General features: G+C 34.2%; 1 protein-coding gene across 1 annotated transcript in view; it reads left to right on the forward strand.

Moving 5' to 3' along the window:
* The window catches only part of GLCCI1 (glucocorticoid induced 1), a 99,714-nt gene that overhangs the window by 45,959 nt on the left and 32,745 nt on the right, over nucleotides 1-21,010 (forward strand). The window contains exon 3 of the mRNA XM_026506357.4: nucleotides 8,967-9,053. Within this exon, the coding sequence (XP_026362142.1) occupies nucleotides 8,967-9,053 (87 nt within the window). The remainder of the gene's footprint in view (nucleotides 1-8,966; nucleotides 9,054-21,010) is intronic.

Here is a 21,010-nt window from a genome sequence, read left to right on the forward strand (position 1 = left end):
CAGATACTGGTAATTGTTAGTTGCCTTTCTTTTAGAGTCCATAATATTTTATTGTCAGAAGGCTTAAGTATAATGATAGCGAATTAAGTGACAGAAAAAGTCATTATTACTAATGTTAACAATTGATACGCAATTATGAGCATTAAGTCTGAATTGGTAGAAAATGGCATAGAAATTATACAGATAACTCCACCGCATGATAGGGGTTTGAAACTCAATGAACAGTTCCTGGTAGGTCAGGATTCACTCAGTCCTAAGTAGTTATTGTTGTCTGCTGTACAGTCTTACAAATAAGAAATGGCACTTCAAATTGGTGGATACAGGTATGGGAAAGTGGAGATATGTTGTTAAGGAAATTCCTTCCCATCAAAAACTAATGATGCACTGTATGGTGACTAACATAACATAATAAAAAATTAAAAAAAAAAAAAGAAACTTCCTTCCTTGTCACTTTGATGATATTCGTACCATCAGTTGAGGACTGTTAGTTTTTATGACTTTGGAATGGTGTGGAAATATTTTTGGAAGATATCTTATAGTCACTTATGTTGCTGATTTTCTGTCAGGCATGAGAGCTTTTTTTTAAATGTTAAAAGCTATCAGGAAACAACAAAGGTAGTTTATCTTTTGGATAATTCAGAGGCAGTTATACTCCAATGTGATTGTTAAATATATTATTTAAAGTGTTTGGGAATATTATATTTTTTACATGTGGAATCAATTTTTTGACACCCAGCAACCAAGGTAAATTGTAATTTAAAAGATTATAACACCAAAGAATTAATACATTCTAATACTCTCTAAAATCTGAAAGTTAGCTCTCCTCATTTGATTTTTAATCTCTTCCCAATAGTGGTGATAGCACTTGTCAGAAAGGGTATTATTGTTAGGTGTAAATACCAAGTAATAAATTGAAGTATTGTTTATACTTTTAATTCCCCACATAAGCATCTCCTTTTAGTTAAAGCAGAAGCTGGTTATTTGCCAAGAGTCTGTTAGTAACTCTGTTTCTATAAGAAGCCAGACAATATTATTTTCAGTGTATACTTTATTTTATGTTACATCTTTAATTTTTTTGTTAAATGTTCTCAACATGACTTGAGAAACCTAACTGGATAGTTTATTAATGTGCAGTCCGTCCAGGCCTCTTCTATTATTACTTGACTAGTGGCTGTATGTGATTTGAAACTTGGCAAGAAAAGCATGACAGAAAATGTCAGCTATTTTTGAGAAAATGCAAATAATGCTTGAGACTTTCGGGTTCAGCAATACATGACTTTTTTTTTTTTAATTGAAAAATGAGGCTGATTTGTAACTGCCTCTTTGACTTAGCTATTTTTAGTAATAGTTTCATTGAGATATAATTTATATACCATACAATTCACCTGTTTATACAGTTCAGTGGTTCTTAATATATTAAATTAGAATATTTCCACTACTCCAAAAAGAAACCACTGTACTCATTAGCAGTCACTCACTGTTTTCCCTGAATCCTCTTTCTCTCAGCCATAGCACAAATCTACTTTCTGCCTCTGTAGATTCGTATATTCTGAAAAGTTCATATAAATAGACTTATACAATATGGGGCCTTTTGTATCTGGTTTCTTTTACTTAGTATAGTATTTCTAAGGTTCATCCATACTGTACCATGTATCAGTACTTCATCCCTTTTTATTGCTAACTAATATTCCAGGGTATTGAATACAGTTTATTTATACATTCATGAGTTGATGTACTGCTGTGAATGTTTGTGTACAAAGTTTTGTGTGGACATAGTTTTTGTTTCTCTAGGAACTGCTGGATCATATGGTAGCTCTGTTTAACTTTTTCGGGAGAACATTTTTATAGATATTTTTTCCTTTAATAAAAGTGTACCATGAAAGGAATATCTGAACTGAATTATAACTTCCTGACGGTATTTTTATCAATAACTTTCCACTAATATTTCTCAGTATTTGACATTTCAATGACCTTCACTTTTCAGTTACTCTAAACATTAAATGTTCCTGCTTATCTGAAGTCTCCAACTCTGTTCGCAGAGCCGATAGTTGGTGATCTATGTTTATTTAGACCCTTGGAGTTTGGAGAAAATCCTAATCCCCTAGTCAAAAAGAAACCAGTTTTACTGAAAAATATTTAATGTAATGTATACTAACATTCTAACTTACATGTAACTTATGTATAACGTCTTCCAAAATAGATTTGATATTTGTATCTAAAGTTAGGAGGGCTTTCTCAGTGTAGATATATAGCCATACTTACCAATTCTATAGCATAGCTATATTATTTTTTAAATGCCATTTCTAATTTTGAAAACAGTAGTGATTGTAGAAAATTTAGAAAATACTGAAAATCACAGAATAAGTCACCTGTATTCTTAATATCCAGACATAGCCATTTTTTAACATTGTGATATATATCCTTTTATATTTTGTTTATTTACATTTAAAAAATAAGACCATTTTAAAAATAGAATTCGGATGATATGATAGGTAGTGTTTTGTAATCTTTTTAATAAGTCATAGCATTTTCCCATGACACTAAATATTCCTAAGCATGGTTTTAATATTTTTTCCTGATTTTTTTTCTCATTCAGCCAAAAACAATTATGGATTTAGCATTATGTAGAATTCTCACTACTATTTATAGTTTGAAATATCTCTCTCTCTAGTCTTTTTCTCTTTGTGTGTATGTGGTTACTAAAGTGGGATTGTAGTCCATGTGCAGTGGTTTTTATATTGTAAGAATGTGCCACAATTTTTCATTTCCCTACTGATAGACATTTAATTTATTTCCACTGCATCTCTGGGTGTACATCTCAGGTTAATTCTTGGAGATAGAACTACTATGAATATTGTTAAGGTTGTTGGCACATATATGATTGCTTTTTCTCAAATTAGCATTTCTTACAGAGTATGGCAGATTATTTCATTTTATCATGTGGAACACAGATGCAATAGTTGATTTCTGTAGTATTTCCTGTTTTCAGAAATTGCAATTCACCAACACCCTCCCTCCCCTTCACCTTAAGCTTAAGAAATATAGCTTCTTAAGTCTTCTGGATAAGTTCCTTGGTACTAATCTGGAAAATCACAAAGCATTACTTCACAGGTTATCATTCAGTTGTGTTTTGAGCATATTGAGGCCTAATTAGATAATAGACTTGATACATTTTGCTTAAATACTCAGGCATGTTAATCCTTGCTGGGGACTACTGTTTAATGTTCCTCAGTAAAGAAAAATGTCTCCCTATCAATATAACTTTCCACATGGCTCCAAATGATATTTACATTAGCTTATGTTAATTTCCAAAGATGTAATTATATGCAAATTGATATTACACTTGTCAATGGCTATTAGCCTACAAGAAAAATGTGTGGGTATATGGTCAGTCTGGCACCTTAGTGCAGAATCTATTTCTAATTCATTTTTATTTCCTTAGTCTAATAGTGGTTTTCAAACTTTAGCTTGCATCACAATCATCTGGAGAGCGTATTAGAACATGGGTTGTTGAACTGTATCTCAGAATTCCAGATTCAGTAATTCTGGGATTGACTCTGCGAATTTGCATCTCTAACATGATCCCAGATGAGGCTGAAGCGCCTCATCCGCGGACAACATGTTGCAGCTGGTCTGACCTAATGAGCACATAACTCGCTATATAGTTGAAGTGTGACCAAAAATTTGAGCATATAACTGGTACTGTCACTGAATTCCTAAAGCTTTTTGCAGCTGAACTCTTTCTTTTCTACTTTATTTGTTAACAAGTGAAACCGCAATTTATATTTATGCTTAGTTATAGAGCTGTTTATACCTGTATACTGTTACCAGAAGATCAAGGAATAATAATAGTAGAATCATAATCTTTTTTGTGCTCCTTTTAATGCTCATCAGGATATACTTTTCAAAATAATCTTTTAAGTTAAAAGTTTTTTTAGAAGTTTAAGCATTTTTTTTATTAGTGGGGATAAAAACAAATCTCTAAACAATATATTTATAAATAATGAAGGATTTGTCATTATCTGTTATAAAGCTTTTTAAAATCAGTCTGCAGTCATAATTATTAATTTAAATATTGATTTTCATGTAATTCCATTTCATTTCTTGCCAGGTTGATCAGTACTTTAATACTAAGGATCATCTCTTTAAGTACTGTAAAATAATTAGCAGTCAGTAATCATATTTCTATTATATATAAATGATATCAAATTCTGAGACCAAAGATTAATCTATACAAAAAATAGATTTTTCAGTTTTACATAAGGGGTGCCTGGCTGGCTTAGTTGGTGGAGCATACAACTCTTGATCTTGGGATCATGAGTTGAAGCCCCACGTTGGGCATAGAGTTTACTTTAAAAAAAAAAAGTTTTACATAAGTTTTAAATAAGATTACAAGAATTTTATGACGTGATTAGGTTTTTTTTGGTTTTGTTGGGGGGAGTTGGAAGTGGCTTTGGGCTCTTGCATATTGAAAAAGTGTACTTTCTTGCTAGGAGTTAGTTTAATCTGTTTTGAAGTTGATAAAGCAGTAAGCACATTTGCCCTTGCTAGTTTGTGAATAAAGATACAACAAAATTATCCAGTATTCACATCTGTTAAAGGACCGTTATCCAAAATATACAAAGAACTCTTGAAGCTTAACAGTAAGAAAACAAACAACCCGATTAAAAAATGGGCCAAAGAGCCTGACAGCTGACAAAGAAAGATGGTAACCAAGCATATGAAAAGATGCTCTGCATCATTTGTCATCAGAGAAATACAAATGAAAACACACCTTTTAGAATGGCCAAAATTCAGGACAATGACAATGCAGAGAGGTAGGAACTTCCATTCATTTCTGGTCGGAGTGCAATACCCAACAGCCACTTTGAAAGACAGTTTGGTGGTTTCTTATAAAACTGAACATAGCCTTTTCCTACCATCCAGCATTCATGCTCCTTGGTTTTTACGCAAAGGAATTGAAAACTTCTGTCTACACAAAAATCCGGACACAAATGTTGATAGCAGCTTTATTCATAAATCACCAAAACTTGGAAGCAGCCAAGATGTCCTTCAATAGGTGAACGGATAGATAAAGTTGGTTATCCAGACAATGGTATATTACTGAACACTAAAAAGAAATGCACAATCAAGCTGTGAAAAGACATGGAGGAACCTTAAATATATGTTACTGAGTAAAAGAAGCCACTCTGAAAATGTGACCCTACCTGATGATTCCAACTACATGACATCTGGAAAAGGCCAAAAAGGAGAAAGTAAAAAGATGAGTGGTTGCTAGGCATCAGGGGATGTGGGAAGGAATGAATAGGTAGAATACAGAGGATTTTTAGGGCAGTGAAGATACCCAGTATGATACTATACTAGTGGGATACATGTCATATATACATTTGTCCACATCCATAGAATATACACCACCAAGAGTGAACCCTAGTGTAAACTGTGGACTCTAGGTGATAATGTTGGGTCCGTATAGATTCATCAGTTGTAACAATTGTACCACTCTGGTGAGAGGTGGCTGTGCATGTGGAGAGGGGCATATGGGAAATCTCTGTAATGTTCTCTCAGTTTTGCTGTGGACCTAAAAATTCTCTTAAAAAATTATCTTAATGACTGTCTGGTCCCGTGCCAATAAAACTGTTTTCTGTGTATTTTGCTCACAGAAGAAGAGGTCCTCACATAGGATGGTAGTGGATGGACCCTTGAGGGTTGGAGAGAAAGCTTCAGGGCTGGACTTAGGACAGTTCTGAGAGATGAAAATAGAAAATGGCCCTTTTCACCTATAGGTATCCTTATCACGTAGAGGGAATTTTTTTTAGCCAACTACCTTTTAATCAACAGTCTTAGAAATGGCTTTAGTTCTGCATTATTTAAGTGTAAAAAGGTTTACTTTCTCTTCCTTGGTAGTGTAGGTAGAGGCAACTACGAAGGAAGAATCCCTTAAGTGTGGTGAATGAAAAGCAAGCAATTACATACATTACACATTATTGAGGATTAGATGTCTTTCTAAGCTGTCCGTGGAAGATGTTAAAAGTCTACTTGTAAAATAACTGTTCTGGGGTTATATGAGTAAAAGAAAGTAAAGCAGGCTTTTTTAAAAAAAAAGCCTATTTGAATTTTTGGAAATGCTAATTGCTTTGTATGTGGAGTATGGGAAGGTATGAAATACAGTATTTCCCAAATTAATTTGACCATTGAACTCTGATCTATATTCTTACCAACATCCAGGAGCATGTTATAAGTAGCACAGTTCATAAAATTCTACTCTAGATAAGTAGACAGTCTAGTTGGAAGGAATTGCTTACTGATATGAAAGAACTTTTGCTGCTTTCTGTTGTTTATGTAATTTAAATAGTAAAGTGTTTCTCAAATACTCAGATTTAATAAGTTAGATACAAATGAGTTCATCTTCTTTGATTTCACAAGCATGAATTTTACATAGATTTAATAAACCAAGGAGTCATCTTTTGGTTTTGCTTTGACTAAAATAACTTGTTAAAAATCTGTGATTAAATGTATAAAACACTGCTCTCAACAGAACTTTCTGCAGCTATGGAAATGTTCCACATCTGTGCTGTCTTGTATAGCAGCCAGTAGCCACTAGCCACATGTGGTTATTGAGCATTTGAAATGTGCTAGTGTGACTGAGGAGCTGAATTTTTAGTTTTATTTCATTTTCATTAATTTAAATGTAAACTGTTGCATGTGGCTAGTAGCTGTTACATTGGACAATGTAGTTTATAGAATATATTTGCAGACCAGAGCATTTTTCATACTATTTATTTTAAATTGATGTGATTAACATGCAATTACTTTGGGGGGAGTATTTTTTTTTAAAGTTGATGGTATGATGACTATATTTAAACAATTTATGTGCATGTAATTCTGAAGCCACATGACTGAGAAGTCTTCTAATGGTTTTACACTCAAAAAACGACCTATTCTACTAGCTAGATGTCAGGAATATAAATGTTCCTTTGTAGTTAGTTTTTATTTCTTTTCTGTAACTAACACTACACTCTGAAATAATCAAATAGGTTTTCACAGTCGGTTTTAGGAAAAGAATGAAGAAAAAAGATCTTCTGTGAGATAAGAGACCTCAGATGTAGTTCCACGTGCTATTGGCATATCTGGTAGTATTAAGGCATTTATGAAAGTTTTGCGGCTATTGATTTATCTCTAAGTTGGAGGTATAGTTTATGTAAATGTCTTTTGAAAAAGCTTGAGTTGTACAAAATGAAAATAATTCCTGTTATTAATGTAATTAATTATTAAGTAATTGCGGAACATACCAGAAATTAAACTCATTTTCTGTGAATTACTTTTGAGTTTTAAACATTGTGATCCTTAATCATTTGATCTTTGACAAAAGTAATGCTTACACTTGGCCGAAAAGTAAAAGTAGTAAGACGTATAAATTCTCAAGTTTGATGAAGATAAACTGTCATACTGAATAATTTTAGAACAGTTGATTATTAAAGATATGGCTACCTGGTAGAGGGGGTGCTAAATTTTTTCAGTGAAGTTTGACTTATCTAGGCCTGAACTTAGGAAATTTTAATAACTTAGTTCTTTGCAAACCGCTTATTTGATATAGTGAAATCTCTTATCCTTGAACTTGTCAACTGAATAAACTATTTTGTTCTCAGTTATTACTAAATAGCTTCACTTTGGTGTTTGAACTGGTTAACCAATTTGTTTGTGTTTTTATTCAACTAACATTTAATTGTTGGTTTCATTTTGGAATATAATTATTTTTAAGAGGTAATTATTCAAAAAGTTGTTTGCAGGCATTTTGAAGAAGAAGCCATGTAGCATCAACCTCAACATAAGGATTGATTTTTTTCAGTATCTAATAAGTCATTTTTATTTTTTATTTTATTTTATTTTTTTTAAAGATTTATTTATTTATTTATTCGACAGAGAGAGACAGCCAGTGAGAGAAGGAACACAAGCAGGGGGAGTGGGAGAGGAAGAAGCAGGCTCATAGAAGAAGAGCCTGATGTGGGGCTCGATCCCATAACGCCAGGATCACGCCCTGAGCTGAAGGCAGACGCTTAACTGCTGTGCCACCCAGGCACCCCTAATAAGTCATTTTTAAAGCTATATATATTTATTGTGCTAATCATCATCCTTTGTCTTTAGTGATTTTTACTTTCCCTAATTTGCATTACACTGTTTTCTCATATCTTAAGAATGATATTTTAAACAACTGCTAAATAGTCTTGCTATTTGATTTAGTGTTTTGTGTTACATTTGGGTATATATAGTGTCTGTTACTTAACTGGTTGAATTATTGAAAATGAGATTTTAGGTAAAAACAATTCTCTTTTCTGACATGTAGCTCAAGTTCTTTTTTTTTTTTAAAGATGTATTGCTTCAGATTATAGTAAGTTTATTTAGCTTAATGTTTTTCATTTTTATAATTTTATATTTTCATTTAAAGATGCTAGGTATTTTTCAAAAAAAAGAATACTGTTTCTAATACTCTTTCCTGAAGAATAGTACAATCAGCCCTTTCTAGCTAGATGTTTGACATAGGTCATCTCTAATCCCACTGCTTCTGAACTAGTTCTGTTAATCTCATTTCCATCTATTTTACTTAGTAGAAATGCCATTTTATATTTAGTTTGGCAGTTCACTTTAAAAGCACCGATATGCATATCTTCACAGTTCTCTTTGATTTGATAACTTTCAGTTATTAATGTTAATGTCAAAAAACAAATGTTTTGAGTAACATTACTCAGAGATGTCATAGATTGAGCATATCTAATTCAGAATATGACAGATGTTTTAAACATTTCACAGGTCATGAAAATCTTAGCATTTAAGGGATTTTAGTATTTAGTATAAACCCTTAACTGGTATGTGCTTAGATTTTGAAATACGTTTGAGTTGCTGTGAGATTAAGAAGTAGAGACAAAGTTCCTTATTTTATTATTTTTATTATTATTATTTTTTAATTAAAGACACCTAGCTGTTGGGCAGAAGAGGGAGCAGAAAAGAGGTCACATCAACGTTCTGCATCATGGGGAAGTGCTGATCAACTAAAAGAGGTAAGTTTTTCTGTTTTCAGCCTATAACCTGTTTTAATCCTAGCAAATTATCTTACTGTTTCCTGAATATAATGATATTTTCTTTATTTGCGCTAACCTTACCTCTTTCAGAGTTTAAGCATTGCCTTCCAGGTTGGGTGAACAAGTCTGAGTTTACCTTGTTTGTGCCCTTCATGTCATTTATAAATATTTGTTATGCACCCATTCAGCTTGAGCCTTTTTAGACTGAAGTCTGGTTTTATGTAACAGTCTCTATATCTTGTTGCTTTTAGCCACCTTCTGTTCCCACTTAAGCTCTCTTGTTTTTGAAAAATTTTTTCTGCTTCTAACAGCTTTTTTGTAATATCCAACATGTTGCCCTTTGAGACCCAGCAGTGCAGTAGAATCCATGTCTTTTAGGAATAGTTTTTATGACTCTTTCCTTTATTATCAAAACCTAAATTATGATCATCTTCATGTATACTTCGGAACATTTTCCATGACAGTGTTACTTTTTATCCATCTAAATTATTATATAATTGTTTTTATAAAATTACAGAAACTTAGAGTTGAAAAGTCATCTAGTTCATCTCCTAAATAAACACTCCTTAAAAATGTGGTCATCTAATCTATTATGATCCTTCTCAGTGAGAGAAGTTCATCACTTTGCTAAAGAACCAAATGAGTTCAATTGTTGCTTAAGTCATTAGTTTATTTTGTATATTGAACTCAAAATTATACCCCTAAGCCTACTTTAAATATTTGAAAGACTAGCAACATGTCATTTTTTTTTCAGGCTAAAGACTGACATTTCTCTCAAATATTTTTCATATGTCATAGTTTCCATACCTCTTAGCTTTACTTCCATATATTGTAGGTTATCAGTATCTCTCATATACTGTGGTGTCTAGACTGAATAGGTATAGTCTGTTAGCATGATTTTGCCTGTGACCATATTACATTTTTAGTAGCTTCTTTACTTTATTGATGTAGAGAGATCCTCAACTTTTCTATATACCCTGTACGCAAGCACATATGCACAAAACGAGTTTTTTCCAGAAGCAATAAAAAAGAAAGGAGGGTGAGCCTAATATGTCTAGTCTAAAATAGTTGCACATCTGTGCATAGAATATGAATAACAAAAAAGTGAACTTGCAGTTTTATCTCAGAGGTAAATACTATCTCAAAGTTATAGCCAAGATTTTGCATAGTTAAATTTTGGACTACAGCAATATGTGATATGCACTATTAAAAAAGGAATGTCTGAGGTGACTGAATGAGATATTTGCTCACTTTCCCCAGAAAGCAAACGTAAAGCTGGACAAAACTGTCAAAAAAACTAATTCAGTGCTCTGGAAATCAACCAAACAAATTGAGAAACTTTATGCATGAAAAGCACTGAACTCAGGGTATAAGAACAACACAGATTTGTGGTGTTATCTGGTGCTACTCCTCATCCCTTCTTCCTCAGCCCCAGCTTTGTTGGTGTGGCATTTCAGCCAGGATGGGGCAAGCCTTGAGAACTGGAAGCTTTGTAGCCCCGGCTGGAGAGAGGGCACTTAATAGGAAGTATTGTAGATTAAAATAGTAACCTTAGTTGCAAACAAGCAGGGAGGACCAGTGGCTTCTCTAGCCTAAGGTATGGTCCAGTTTGTGGCAAGTAACAGACTCATGAAGTAGCAGGATTTTATAGAGTTCTAGGAGATAAGATAGTCATGCGGGATTGATAAGTTCACAATATATCTGAAGTTGACTGGAGGCTATAGATATGCACAGCAGAAAATGAAGTGGGTGTAAGCCACCCATGCATCACTGGTCAGTGGAACCTAGGAAATATGTGGAGAGGAGATTCAAGCAGGCCTGGTGGTAATAAAATATGGGGCCATCTTGTGAAAGGCTAAGACTTTGAATGCACTCCTCGTTCCACACACAAATCCCATCCTGGGAGTGGAAGTCTTACTGGATTGAGATAATTAAATAGAATCTTTGATCAGTTTTTAGTCAAACACTAAGGTGAACACTGGAGACCAGCTTGAAAGGTTTTAAAAAGTCAGCCTTAAAAAGAAAAACGGGGTCAGGGGAAATGTAGTAGAGACATCAATGGTCACACAGTCCAGGGAAAGAGACTTTTAGTTCATCAAGATACTAAAACACAAAGCAATAAGACAACAGCCACATTCAAGGAAAATCAGAATCTAGAGTTGCTATAATATATCATTTAAAATGTCCAATATCCAAAAAAATTTAGAGATATGCAAAGAAACAAGAAAGTATGACCCATACTTAGAAAATCACTGGAAATTATATCTAAGTGTCTTCATATGTTGGATTTAGCATCCAAAAACATTAAAGCAGCGATTATAAGTATGTTCAAAAAGACCAGAGAAAACCATTTTTAAAAAGCATTAAAGGGTAGTAGGGTGACAGTGACTCAATGAATAAAGAATTTCCACAAAGAGATAATTATTATAAAACAGAAACAAACAAAAACTCTAGAGTTAAAAAGTATAGTAGCTAAAAATTCACTCAGTGGGCTCAATGGCAGATTTGACATGGCAAAAAAGAATGAGTGAATTTGAATATAGGTCAATAGAATTTATATACCTTGAAGAATAGAGAGAAAAAGATTGAAGAAAAGTCCACAGATCCTCAGAGGCCTGTGAGAAAACATTAAGTAGATACACATACATATAATGGGAGATCGAGGAGAGGAAAGAGAGTAATCAAAAAATATATGAAGAAACAATGGTGGTAAATTTTCCAGATTTAATGTAAAACAACCTATAGATTCAAGCTCCACAAACCCCAAGTTGGAAAACACAAAGAGAACTGACATAGACACATGATAGTTATTAAACTGTTGAAAGCCAAAGCAAAAGAGAAAATCTTGAAAGCTGGAGGGGAAAAAAATGACTTATTAACACATAGGGAACTGAACTACTAATACCTTTAATGGCTGACTTCTCATCAGAAACAGTAGAGACCATAAAGCATGACATATTCAAAATGTTGAGAGAAAAAAAAATGTCAGCCAAGTATTCAATATCCAGAAAAACTAGTCTTCAAAATAAAGGTGAATTATTTTCAGAGAAACAAAGATTGAGAGAATTTCCTGCTGCTAGACGGTCTTATAAGAAATACCAAAGGAAATTCTTCAGGCTGAAAGAAAATGACTCCAGATGTTAATTCAAATCTGTAGGAAGAACTTGAAGAGTGTTGAGTATGATAAATGTTTGGGTAAATATAAAAGAGTCTATAGGTATATTTTTCTCACTTTCCACATTTAAAACACATATAATCATATAAAGCAATAATTATAATACTGTTATGTTGAGTTTATGACATATATACATGAAATATACATATGGAAAGTACAAAAGAGGGGCAAAGAAATGGACAAGTACTAGAGTATAGTTTCTGTTTTACTGGAATTATTATTTTGAAGTAGTATGATAATTTAAGATACAAATTACAATCCCTAGACCAGCTGCTAAGGAAATAACTCTGAAAAAATACAAAGTAAAAAATATAGAGGGATTAAAATGATACACTAAAAGTATTTATCACAAAAGAAAGCAATAAAGGAGGAACACAGGAATAAAAAAAGGTGTGACACAAACAAAATAATTAACAAAATGGCAAAAGTAAATCCAACCATATAATTACATTAAATATGAACAGACTGAACATTCTTAAAAGGCAGAGATTTCAAAACTGGAAAAAAACACAACGCTCAGCTATATACTGTTTGTAAGAAGCACACCTAATGATAAAGCTTAACTGACACAATAGACTTTAAGACAAGAAGTATTACTGAAGACAAAGACATTTCATAATGATAAAAAGGTCAGTACATCAGGAAGATATGATAATCATAAATTATGTATACATCTAACAATGGTCCCCAAATGCATGAAGTGAAACTGTGAAAGGAGAAATAAATTTTCTACAATAATAACTGGAGATTTCAATACCCCATTCTCAATACTTGATAGAACAACTAGACACAAAATAAGCAAGAAGATAGAAGATTTCGACAACATTATCAATCAACTTGACCTAACCGACATATATAGAAAATTCCACCCAGTGACTGCATTCTTTTCAAACATTAAGGAAACATTCTCTAGGTTAGATAGACTGTACGCTTGGCCATTAAACAAGTCTCAATAGAGTGCAAAAGATGAAATCATGTAACAGAAATCTTAGAAAGCCCCAAATAGTTGTCAATTAAAAACACAAGGGAAATTTTTAAATATTTAATGAATGAAGACAAAAAACTTAGAATTTGTGTGTGTAGATAAGGCAGTACTTCATGGAAGGTTTATACCTTTAAATGCATACATAAGAAAGAGAAAAAACTCTTAAATCAGTCTAAGCTTCCAGCTTAAGAAACTGGAAAAAGAAGAGTAAACCAGACCAAAAGCAGAGGAAGGAATTAATAAAGAATATAGCAGAAACCAGGACACCTAGGTGGCTCAGTTGGGTAAGCGTCTGCCCTCAGGTCACGATTCCAGCGTTCTGGGACTGAGTCCTGCATCGGCCTCCTCAATCAGCAGGGAGCCTGTTCTCCCTCTGCCTGCAGCTCCCCCTTCTTGTGCTCTCTCTCTCTTTCTCTGACAAATAAAAAATAAAATCCTAAATATATATATTATATACATATATAATTATATATGTATATAATATTATATATAAATATATATGTATATAATATTATATATAAATATATATTATATATAATATATATATATATAGCAGAAACCAACAGAACAGAAAATGTTTGAGAAAAATAAGTGAAACTAGTAGTTGGTTCTTGGAAAAGATCAACAAAGTTGACAAACCTTTAGCTAGACTGACCAAAAAAAGAAGACACAGATTACCAAAATCAGCAGTGAAAGGGGTGAAATTACTACCAACTTCACAGAATTTGAAAGTATTATAAAGGAATATTATGATCAATTTTATGTCATCACTGTAGAAACTAAGGTAAAATGGATGAATTCTTAGACACAAGTTATTAGAGACAAATTGTAAAAACTGATTTAAGAACAAATAGAAAATATAAATAGACTTATAATAAGTAAAGAAATGGAATGAGGAATTAAAAACCTTCCCACAATGAAAATCCAAGGATCAAATTTTGGTGAATTCTATCAAATATTCAAAGAAGTAATGTTAAATCACAAACAATTTCAGAAAATAGGAGAGAAGGAAAAACTGCCCAATTTACTTTGTCAGGCCAATTTAACTGACTTCGAAGCCAGGCCAAAGACATCTCAAGAAAATAAAGTGGCAGATCAATATCTCTCTTGAACAAAGAAGCAAAAATCCTTAACAAAATATTAGCAAACCAAATCTAACTACGTATGAAAAGGATTATATACCACAAGCAAGTTGGATTTGTTCCAGAAATGCAAAGATGGTTTAAGATCCAAAATTCAATTAATGTAATACACTATATTAATAAAATAAAAAACAAAAACCATATAATCATTTCAGAGTCAGAGAAAGTGTTTGCCAAACTCCCAACACCAATTCATGATAAAAATCTCTCAACAAACCAAGGGAAAAAAAAAAAACTTTCTTTGCCTGATAAAGGGCATTTATGGGATAAACAAAACAAAACAAAACCTACAGATCATATTCTATTCATTTCTTTTTTAAAGTAGGCTCCACACCCAATATGGGGCTTGAACCCATAACCCTGAGATAAAGAGTTGCATGCTGTACTGACTGAGCCAGCCAGGTGCCCCATCATATTCATTTCATTCATTTCAGTGGTGAAAGCCAGAATGTTTTCTTCCTAAAATCAGGAACAAGGCAATGTCATCCATTGTCACATTGTCACTACTTCTATTTGGTATTGCATAGGAGGTTCTAGTCAGTGCAGTCAGGCAAGAAAAATAAAGACATCCATATTGTAAAGGAAATGGTAAAACTGCCTTTATTTACAGAAAACATGTAGAAACTATATTTAGAAACTGCTAGGAAATATGCAGATACACAGTACAAGAACTAGTAAACATGTTCAGCAAGGTTATAGGATACAAGATCAGCATACAGAAATCATTTATGTTTCTAGATACTAGATAGGAATAGTCCAAAAAATAAGAAAACAATTTATTACAGTCATATCAAAAAGATGAAAATATTTAGGAATATATTTAACAAAAGCAATGTAAAAACAACAAAACATTGCTGGACAAAATTAAAGATTTAAATAAATGAGAGACTTACTTTGTTCATGGATTGGAAGACTCAATATTAAGATGATAATTCTCCCCAAATTGATTCATTGTAATCCCTATTAAAATACCATGGTTTTTGTTTTTGATAGAAATTGACAGGCTAATCCTAAAATTTGTATGGAAATATAAAGGACTTAAGAGTAGCCAAAAATATTTACTTTTAAAGATTAATTTATTTTAGAGAGAACATGGGAAAGGACAGAGGGAGAGAACCAGGCTCCCTGCTGAGTGCAGAGCCCAGATGTGGGGCTCGATCTCACAAACCTGAGATTATAACCGGAGCCAAAATCAAGAGCCAGATGCTCAACTGAGTGTGCCACCCAGGCGTCCCCAAAGTATTTTTGAAAACAAGAAATTCGGAATATTTAAATTACACAATTTCAGTATTTCTTATAGATTTACATTAATGAAGTTAGCAAAAGAAAAACACATAAATAAGTGAATCAAAATTGTGAATCCAGAAATATACCTTTATATTTATGGTCAGTTGATTTTTCACAAAGGTACTAACACAATTCATTTGGAAAGACAATGTTTCCAATAATTGGTGCTGGAATAATTATATTCCAGATATAAGGGTGGAAAAAAAACACAAGTCCTTGACTGTCAGCATAGAGAAAAACTAACTCAAAATGAATCATAGTCCTAAATATAGGCTTTAAAATTAGGTAACTTGTAGAAGACCTTGAATTAATCAGCAAGGCATTTTTAGATACAACACCAAGAATAAAGCCATAAAAGAAATAATAATAATAATAAACTCATTAAATTGCACATTTATACTTCAAAAGACACTGCTAAGGGAATGAAAGTTTCAGACTGGAAGAAATATTAGCAAATCCTATATCTGACAAAGGGCTTATATCCAGAATATATAAAGAACTCTTACAGATCAATAATAGGAAGACAACCCAACTTAAAAATGGATAAGACAATTGAATAGAACTATTTCACCAAAGATGCATGCATGGATGGCAAATGAACATATGAAAAAGTGTTCAACATCATTAGTCATTAGGCAAATGCAAATTTAAACTATAAAAGACACCTACACGCCCAATACAATAAGTATAACTTAAAAGACCGACAATACCAAGTGTTGGCAAGGATAAAGGGAATCTGGAGTACTCAGATGTTCTTGGGAACAGAAAATGGTACAGCCACTTTGGAAAACAGTTTGTCAGTTTCTTTTAAAGTTCATCAGAAACTTCGCATATAACCCAGCAATTCAGTTCCTAGGAATCTGTATAAGAAGAGTGAGAACACCTGTCTAGATTGAGACGTGTACACAAAATGTTTATAGCTGAGTCCACATTTCTGTGGATCGGTAAATGCAGAGACAAAATGTGGTGTATTCATGCAATGACATACTATTCAGCAATGAAAAGGGAATAATACACTGAATATCAACAATGCTACAATATGAATGAACCTCAAAAATGTTTTACTAAGTCAAGAGTCAGCAAATGTTTTCTGTAAAAGGCCAGATAATAAATACTTTAGGGTTTGTGGGCTCTATAATATCTGTTGCAACTGTTCAGTTCTGCTGTTGTAGTGTGAAAGCAGCCATAGACAATATGGAATGGGCTTGGTTATGTTCCAGTAAATTTTATTTACAAAAACACATGGCAGGCTGGATTTGGCCTTCAGATTATGGCCTGCCAATCCCTACTAAATGAGATGACTAAGACTACATATTATATGGCTTCATTTAATTTTGAAATGCCAGAAAAGGCAAAGTTATAGAAGGGGGAGAAAGCCCATTTGTGGTTGCATGTGGCTGGGAATGGGGTGGAGAAGTGCTGCAAACAGACTTAAGGCAAATTTGGGGGGGTGATGAAAAAGTTACGAAACTGCAATGTGATTATGGTTGTACAACTCTACAGAGTGATTAAAACTTACTGAATTTTTACCCTTACAATGAATGAAGTTAAGGGAATGTAAATTATATCTCAGTAAAGATGAAAAAGAAAGGGAATAGATGTAAAAGACTGGTGGGTTTTCTGTAATGTACCATGAAGATATCAAGTGCTATATGATATATAACTGAGGCTAGTAAATGATAAGAATACATTGGTAAAGACAAAAAGGGAAAAAAAGAATAGTTGTAATAGATGACAGAATTGGAATTTGAGAAAATTATGAAAAGACAAAACTTATTATTGAAAGCTGTATTTTTAAAAATTGAATACTACTACAATTGTGCTATTTAAAAAATAACTTTTAACCTGCTTCCTTGAAATAGGATCAAAGTCAGAAGTAGCACACAACCTTTCTTCCCGAGTCACATGCATACTCTCCCCCTCACATAATTTGAATCAGGATTTCACATTACAATGTCAGTGAAAGCACCTGTATAATCTGTCTCCGCTTTGCTCCAAGTTTATGAGAATGCAATGTGAAAATTTTTCTAAGAAATAAGTAACTATATTCTAGTTACATTTAAGACAAAGAAAACCCCTGCAGACCATGAGAAACAGGAAACCCTTAGTCATGAGTGGGTATTGATGCTCTCTGGCTCACAGAAACTAGGGGTCATGTGGGCCGGGACTTAAAAAGTGGGTTGTTGTTGTTTTTTTAAAAGATTTTATTTATTTATTTGACAGAATGGGGGAGCACAAGCAGGGGGAGCAGTAGAAGGAGAGGGAGAAGCAGGCTCACCGCCGAGCAGGGAGCCCAATGTGGGGCTCAATCCCAGGACCCTAGGATCATGACCTGAGCCAAAGGCAGACATTTAACTGTCTGAGCCACCCAGGCACCCCAAAAAGTGGGTTTTGAAGCCAAATTTAAGAGCGTGTAGATCGCTAGACATTTTAAGAATGCCAAATGCGTCTTGCAAATGGTAGGAGATTGGAACTGGGCTGTCTGCATAAAGCAAGGAACTGGGACCATGTTTCTAGGCTGTAAAACCAGACCTGAAATAACTCCACCTGACACTGTTGGTGTTTTCCTGTGGGCCAAAGAGGCAGCTATGCAAAAATGGAAATAGTAACCATATGTTGTGTGTGCCTGTGGCATCTGGAATAGAGCTCTCCCCATGTGGAACCAAAGCCCCAGTCTCTCTAATTTAAGACCTGCTCTGGAGCTGTGCAACTCCAGAGGGATAGTCTGAGCAGCCATGAAACAACATGGCAGGAAAGAGCTCACAGAGGATAAAACTTCCACATAAGGTGTGTTTGCAGGCAAGCATTTTAGGACATGTAAGGAAATCTGTTACCACAAGAGACAGCAGATACACCAAATAGGATCATTTACATCTGAGGAAATAGGGATAAGAACACAATCTCCAAAAAAGCACTTAAATATAAGAATGTTTAAGAATTTCAAATGAGGGGCGCCTGGGTGGCACAGCGGTTAAGCGTCTGCCTTCGGCTCAGGGCGTGATCCCAGCGTTGTGGGATCAAGACCCACATCAGGTTCCTCTGCTATGAGCCTGCTTCTTCCTCTCCCACTCCCCCTGCTTGTGTTCCCTCTCTCGCTGGCTGTCTCTATCTCTGTCGAATAAATAAATAAAATCTTTAAAAAAAAAAAAAGAATTTCAAATGAAATGGTAGCTGGCAATAAGAAAAGGAGTAAACAAGAACAGGCAGAATGATAAAGGACCAATTACAAATCTTGTGAATATCAAAAATGGATGAAATTAAAAATAAAAAGCTCTTTGGTAGATTAAATTCACATAACAGGAGAGAGAGTTAGTGGATCAGAACTCTCAACTGAGAATTGCCAGTCTGGAAGAGCAAATCTTCTAGAACATAGAACAAAAAAATAAAGAGGTTGACAACATGAAAGAGAAGTTAAGAAACATGGGAAATAGACTGAGTTAGGGGTTCCAGGAGGTAAGAATATTCTGTAAGCATCAGGGAAGAGAAATTTTTTAAAGGTTGAAAGTTTGCTATGTTTGGAGAGCAATTGAAAAAGCCCACCAGCTTCAAGGAGGATAAATAAGACAAATAAAAAATTTCCCCCCTAGGTATAGTGTAATGGAATTTTAGATCAAGGACACACACACACACACACTTAGAATTAGGAAAGAAAAGCAGGTTACCTACAGCAGAAATGGCAGATTATCAATACATTTATCAGAAATTATAATTGATACAGTATATGTGAAGTTGTGGGTTGTGTTCATGTTAGGAAAACTAAGCTAAGTGAGGCATTTTCCTTTATGAAAAGATTACTTTTCCTCCTTTGAGTTATGTTCACTGGAGGGTTGTCAACCCAACCAAGCAAATATGCAAATGCACTTTTCCACTTGTTAGAAATGTGGTTCCCTGCTTATAAAACACAATTTAAAGTTAATTTATAAAGCGTAACTAGGGTTTAAGGAGTCTGTAAGTAAATGATAAGGGTTTAATTAACACCACTTTTTATGGTACTTCATTTGTATATGTTTAGTAGAGTAAAAGAGAAGAAAGGTAAATCTCGAAGGTAAATCTTAAAGGTAAAACATGAAGACATGTTTTAGCATATATCATCAGCATTTAGTGGCACTGCATTTGTTCATAGAATAATATCAAATGAGTAAGACGGTATGCCCAATAGTGTCTGAAGGATGTATTTCAAAAGAAACAATAGCTACAATCTACTTCATAAAGAACTTAATTACACATTAGGAAAAACAACTAAGACCTTAAGGAATAATCACAAAGGACTTTGTTAACTCCCTCTGTCCTTATTGAGTGAGAGAAGTTCGTCTCCTGCCCATGGTGCAAAACCAGAATCTGATCACTGTTACACCCCTGTCGTCCCTTTTAGCAAACATGCTTTCTAATTTCTTAAAATGGTCAAATTCCAGCTGCTTTTATGGTTCTAGCTACTCCCCTTGTTCTAGCTAGGGCCCACTATGGTTGGGTGACTTCCTCGGTGAAGAGATCAGGGAACCTTCTCTTCTGTTTCTTGCTCACCTCCTTCCTCACTCTGTAGCTGCTCTTTCTGACTCCTCTGGAGTTAGAGCTCGGGGGAGGAACGGGGAGGTAAGGGGAATAGAAATGTGCCTCCTTGACTGGTTTATATATATTGTAAGATGCCTTTACAGCCCCTGGGCTTGACAGATTTTTGAAACTTACTTTCTTTGGTAGAGTAATTTCATGAAGTCTCTGGAGATCCGTTGTTGCTATACATCTCCCTACTGTTCTTTCTGGGTTTGTGAGTCGCTTGCTCCATCCTTAGCCTCTAGAAGCATAGAAATAACATTCAGTTTCTCAGCTGTTGAGTCCGTTCACTCTTCTAGGTGGCCCTCTTGTGTAGAACCGAAGATAACTCTGCACAGCTCTTCACTCAGATTTCCTAAGTGGATCCTGGTAAACTCTCATACATTTTGGGGGGGGAGTCTGGTTCATGTCTAGGTGTTTAGGCTGATTCTAGTGCAACAGTAAATCTTGATCATCCTTGTTCAACATTTTCAGTATCTAGAGAGAAGTCAGATACCAGTCCATCTTGTCCTCTTATCTGTAGGGAACATAAATCAATCTTTCCAAGTTGTTTCATTAAAATTCCTTTCTCTTCATTTGAGAAGTATTCCCTCTCAGGTCTTGGATTTTACTTTCTCCTATTCACAGCGTAATAAATTAGCCTTTTACCATTCCATGGATGCTGGCAGAAGGCATGAAATGCCTGGATTAGAGACAATGGACTTTGCTATTCCCAGCACAGCAAGTATCAAGACTATCAAGTTTGCCTTGTTTCCCCTGAATCAAGTCCCATGGGGTGATGGGGAGAGCCCAAATGGAT

The sequence above is a fragment of the Ursus arctos genome, unplaced genomic scaffold, assembly GCF_023065955.2.
Source record: "Ursus arctos isolate Adak ecotype North America unplaced genomic scaffold, UrsArc2.0 scaffold_3, whole genome shotgun sequence".
In the NCBI taxonomy this organism is placed as follows: domain Eukaryota; kingdom Metazoa; phylum Chordata; class Mammalia; order Carnivora; family Ursidae; genus Ursus; species Ursus arctos.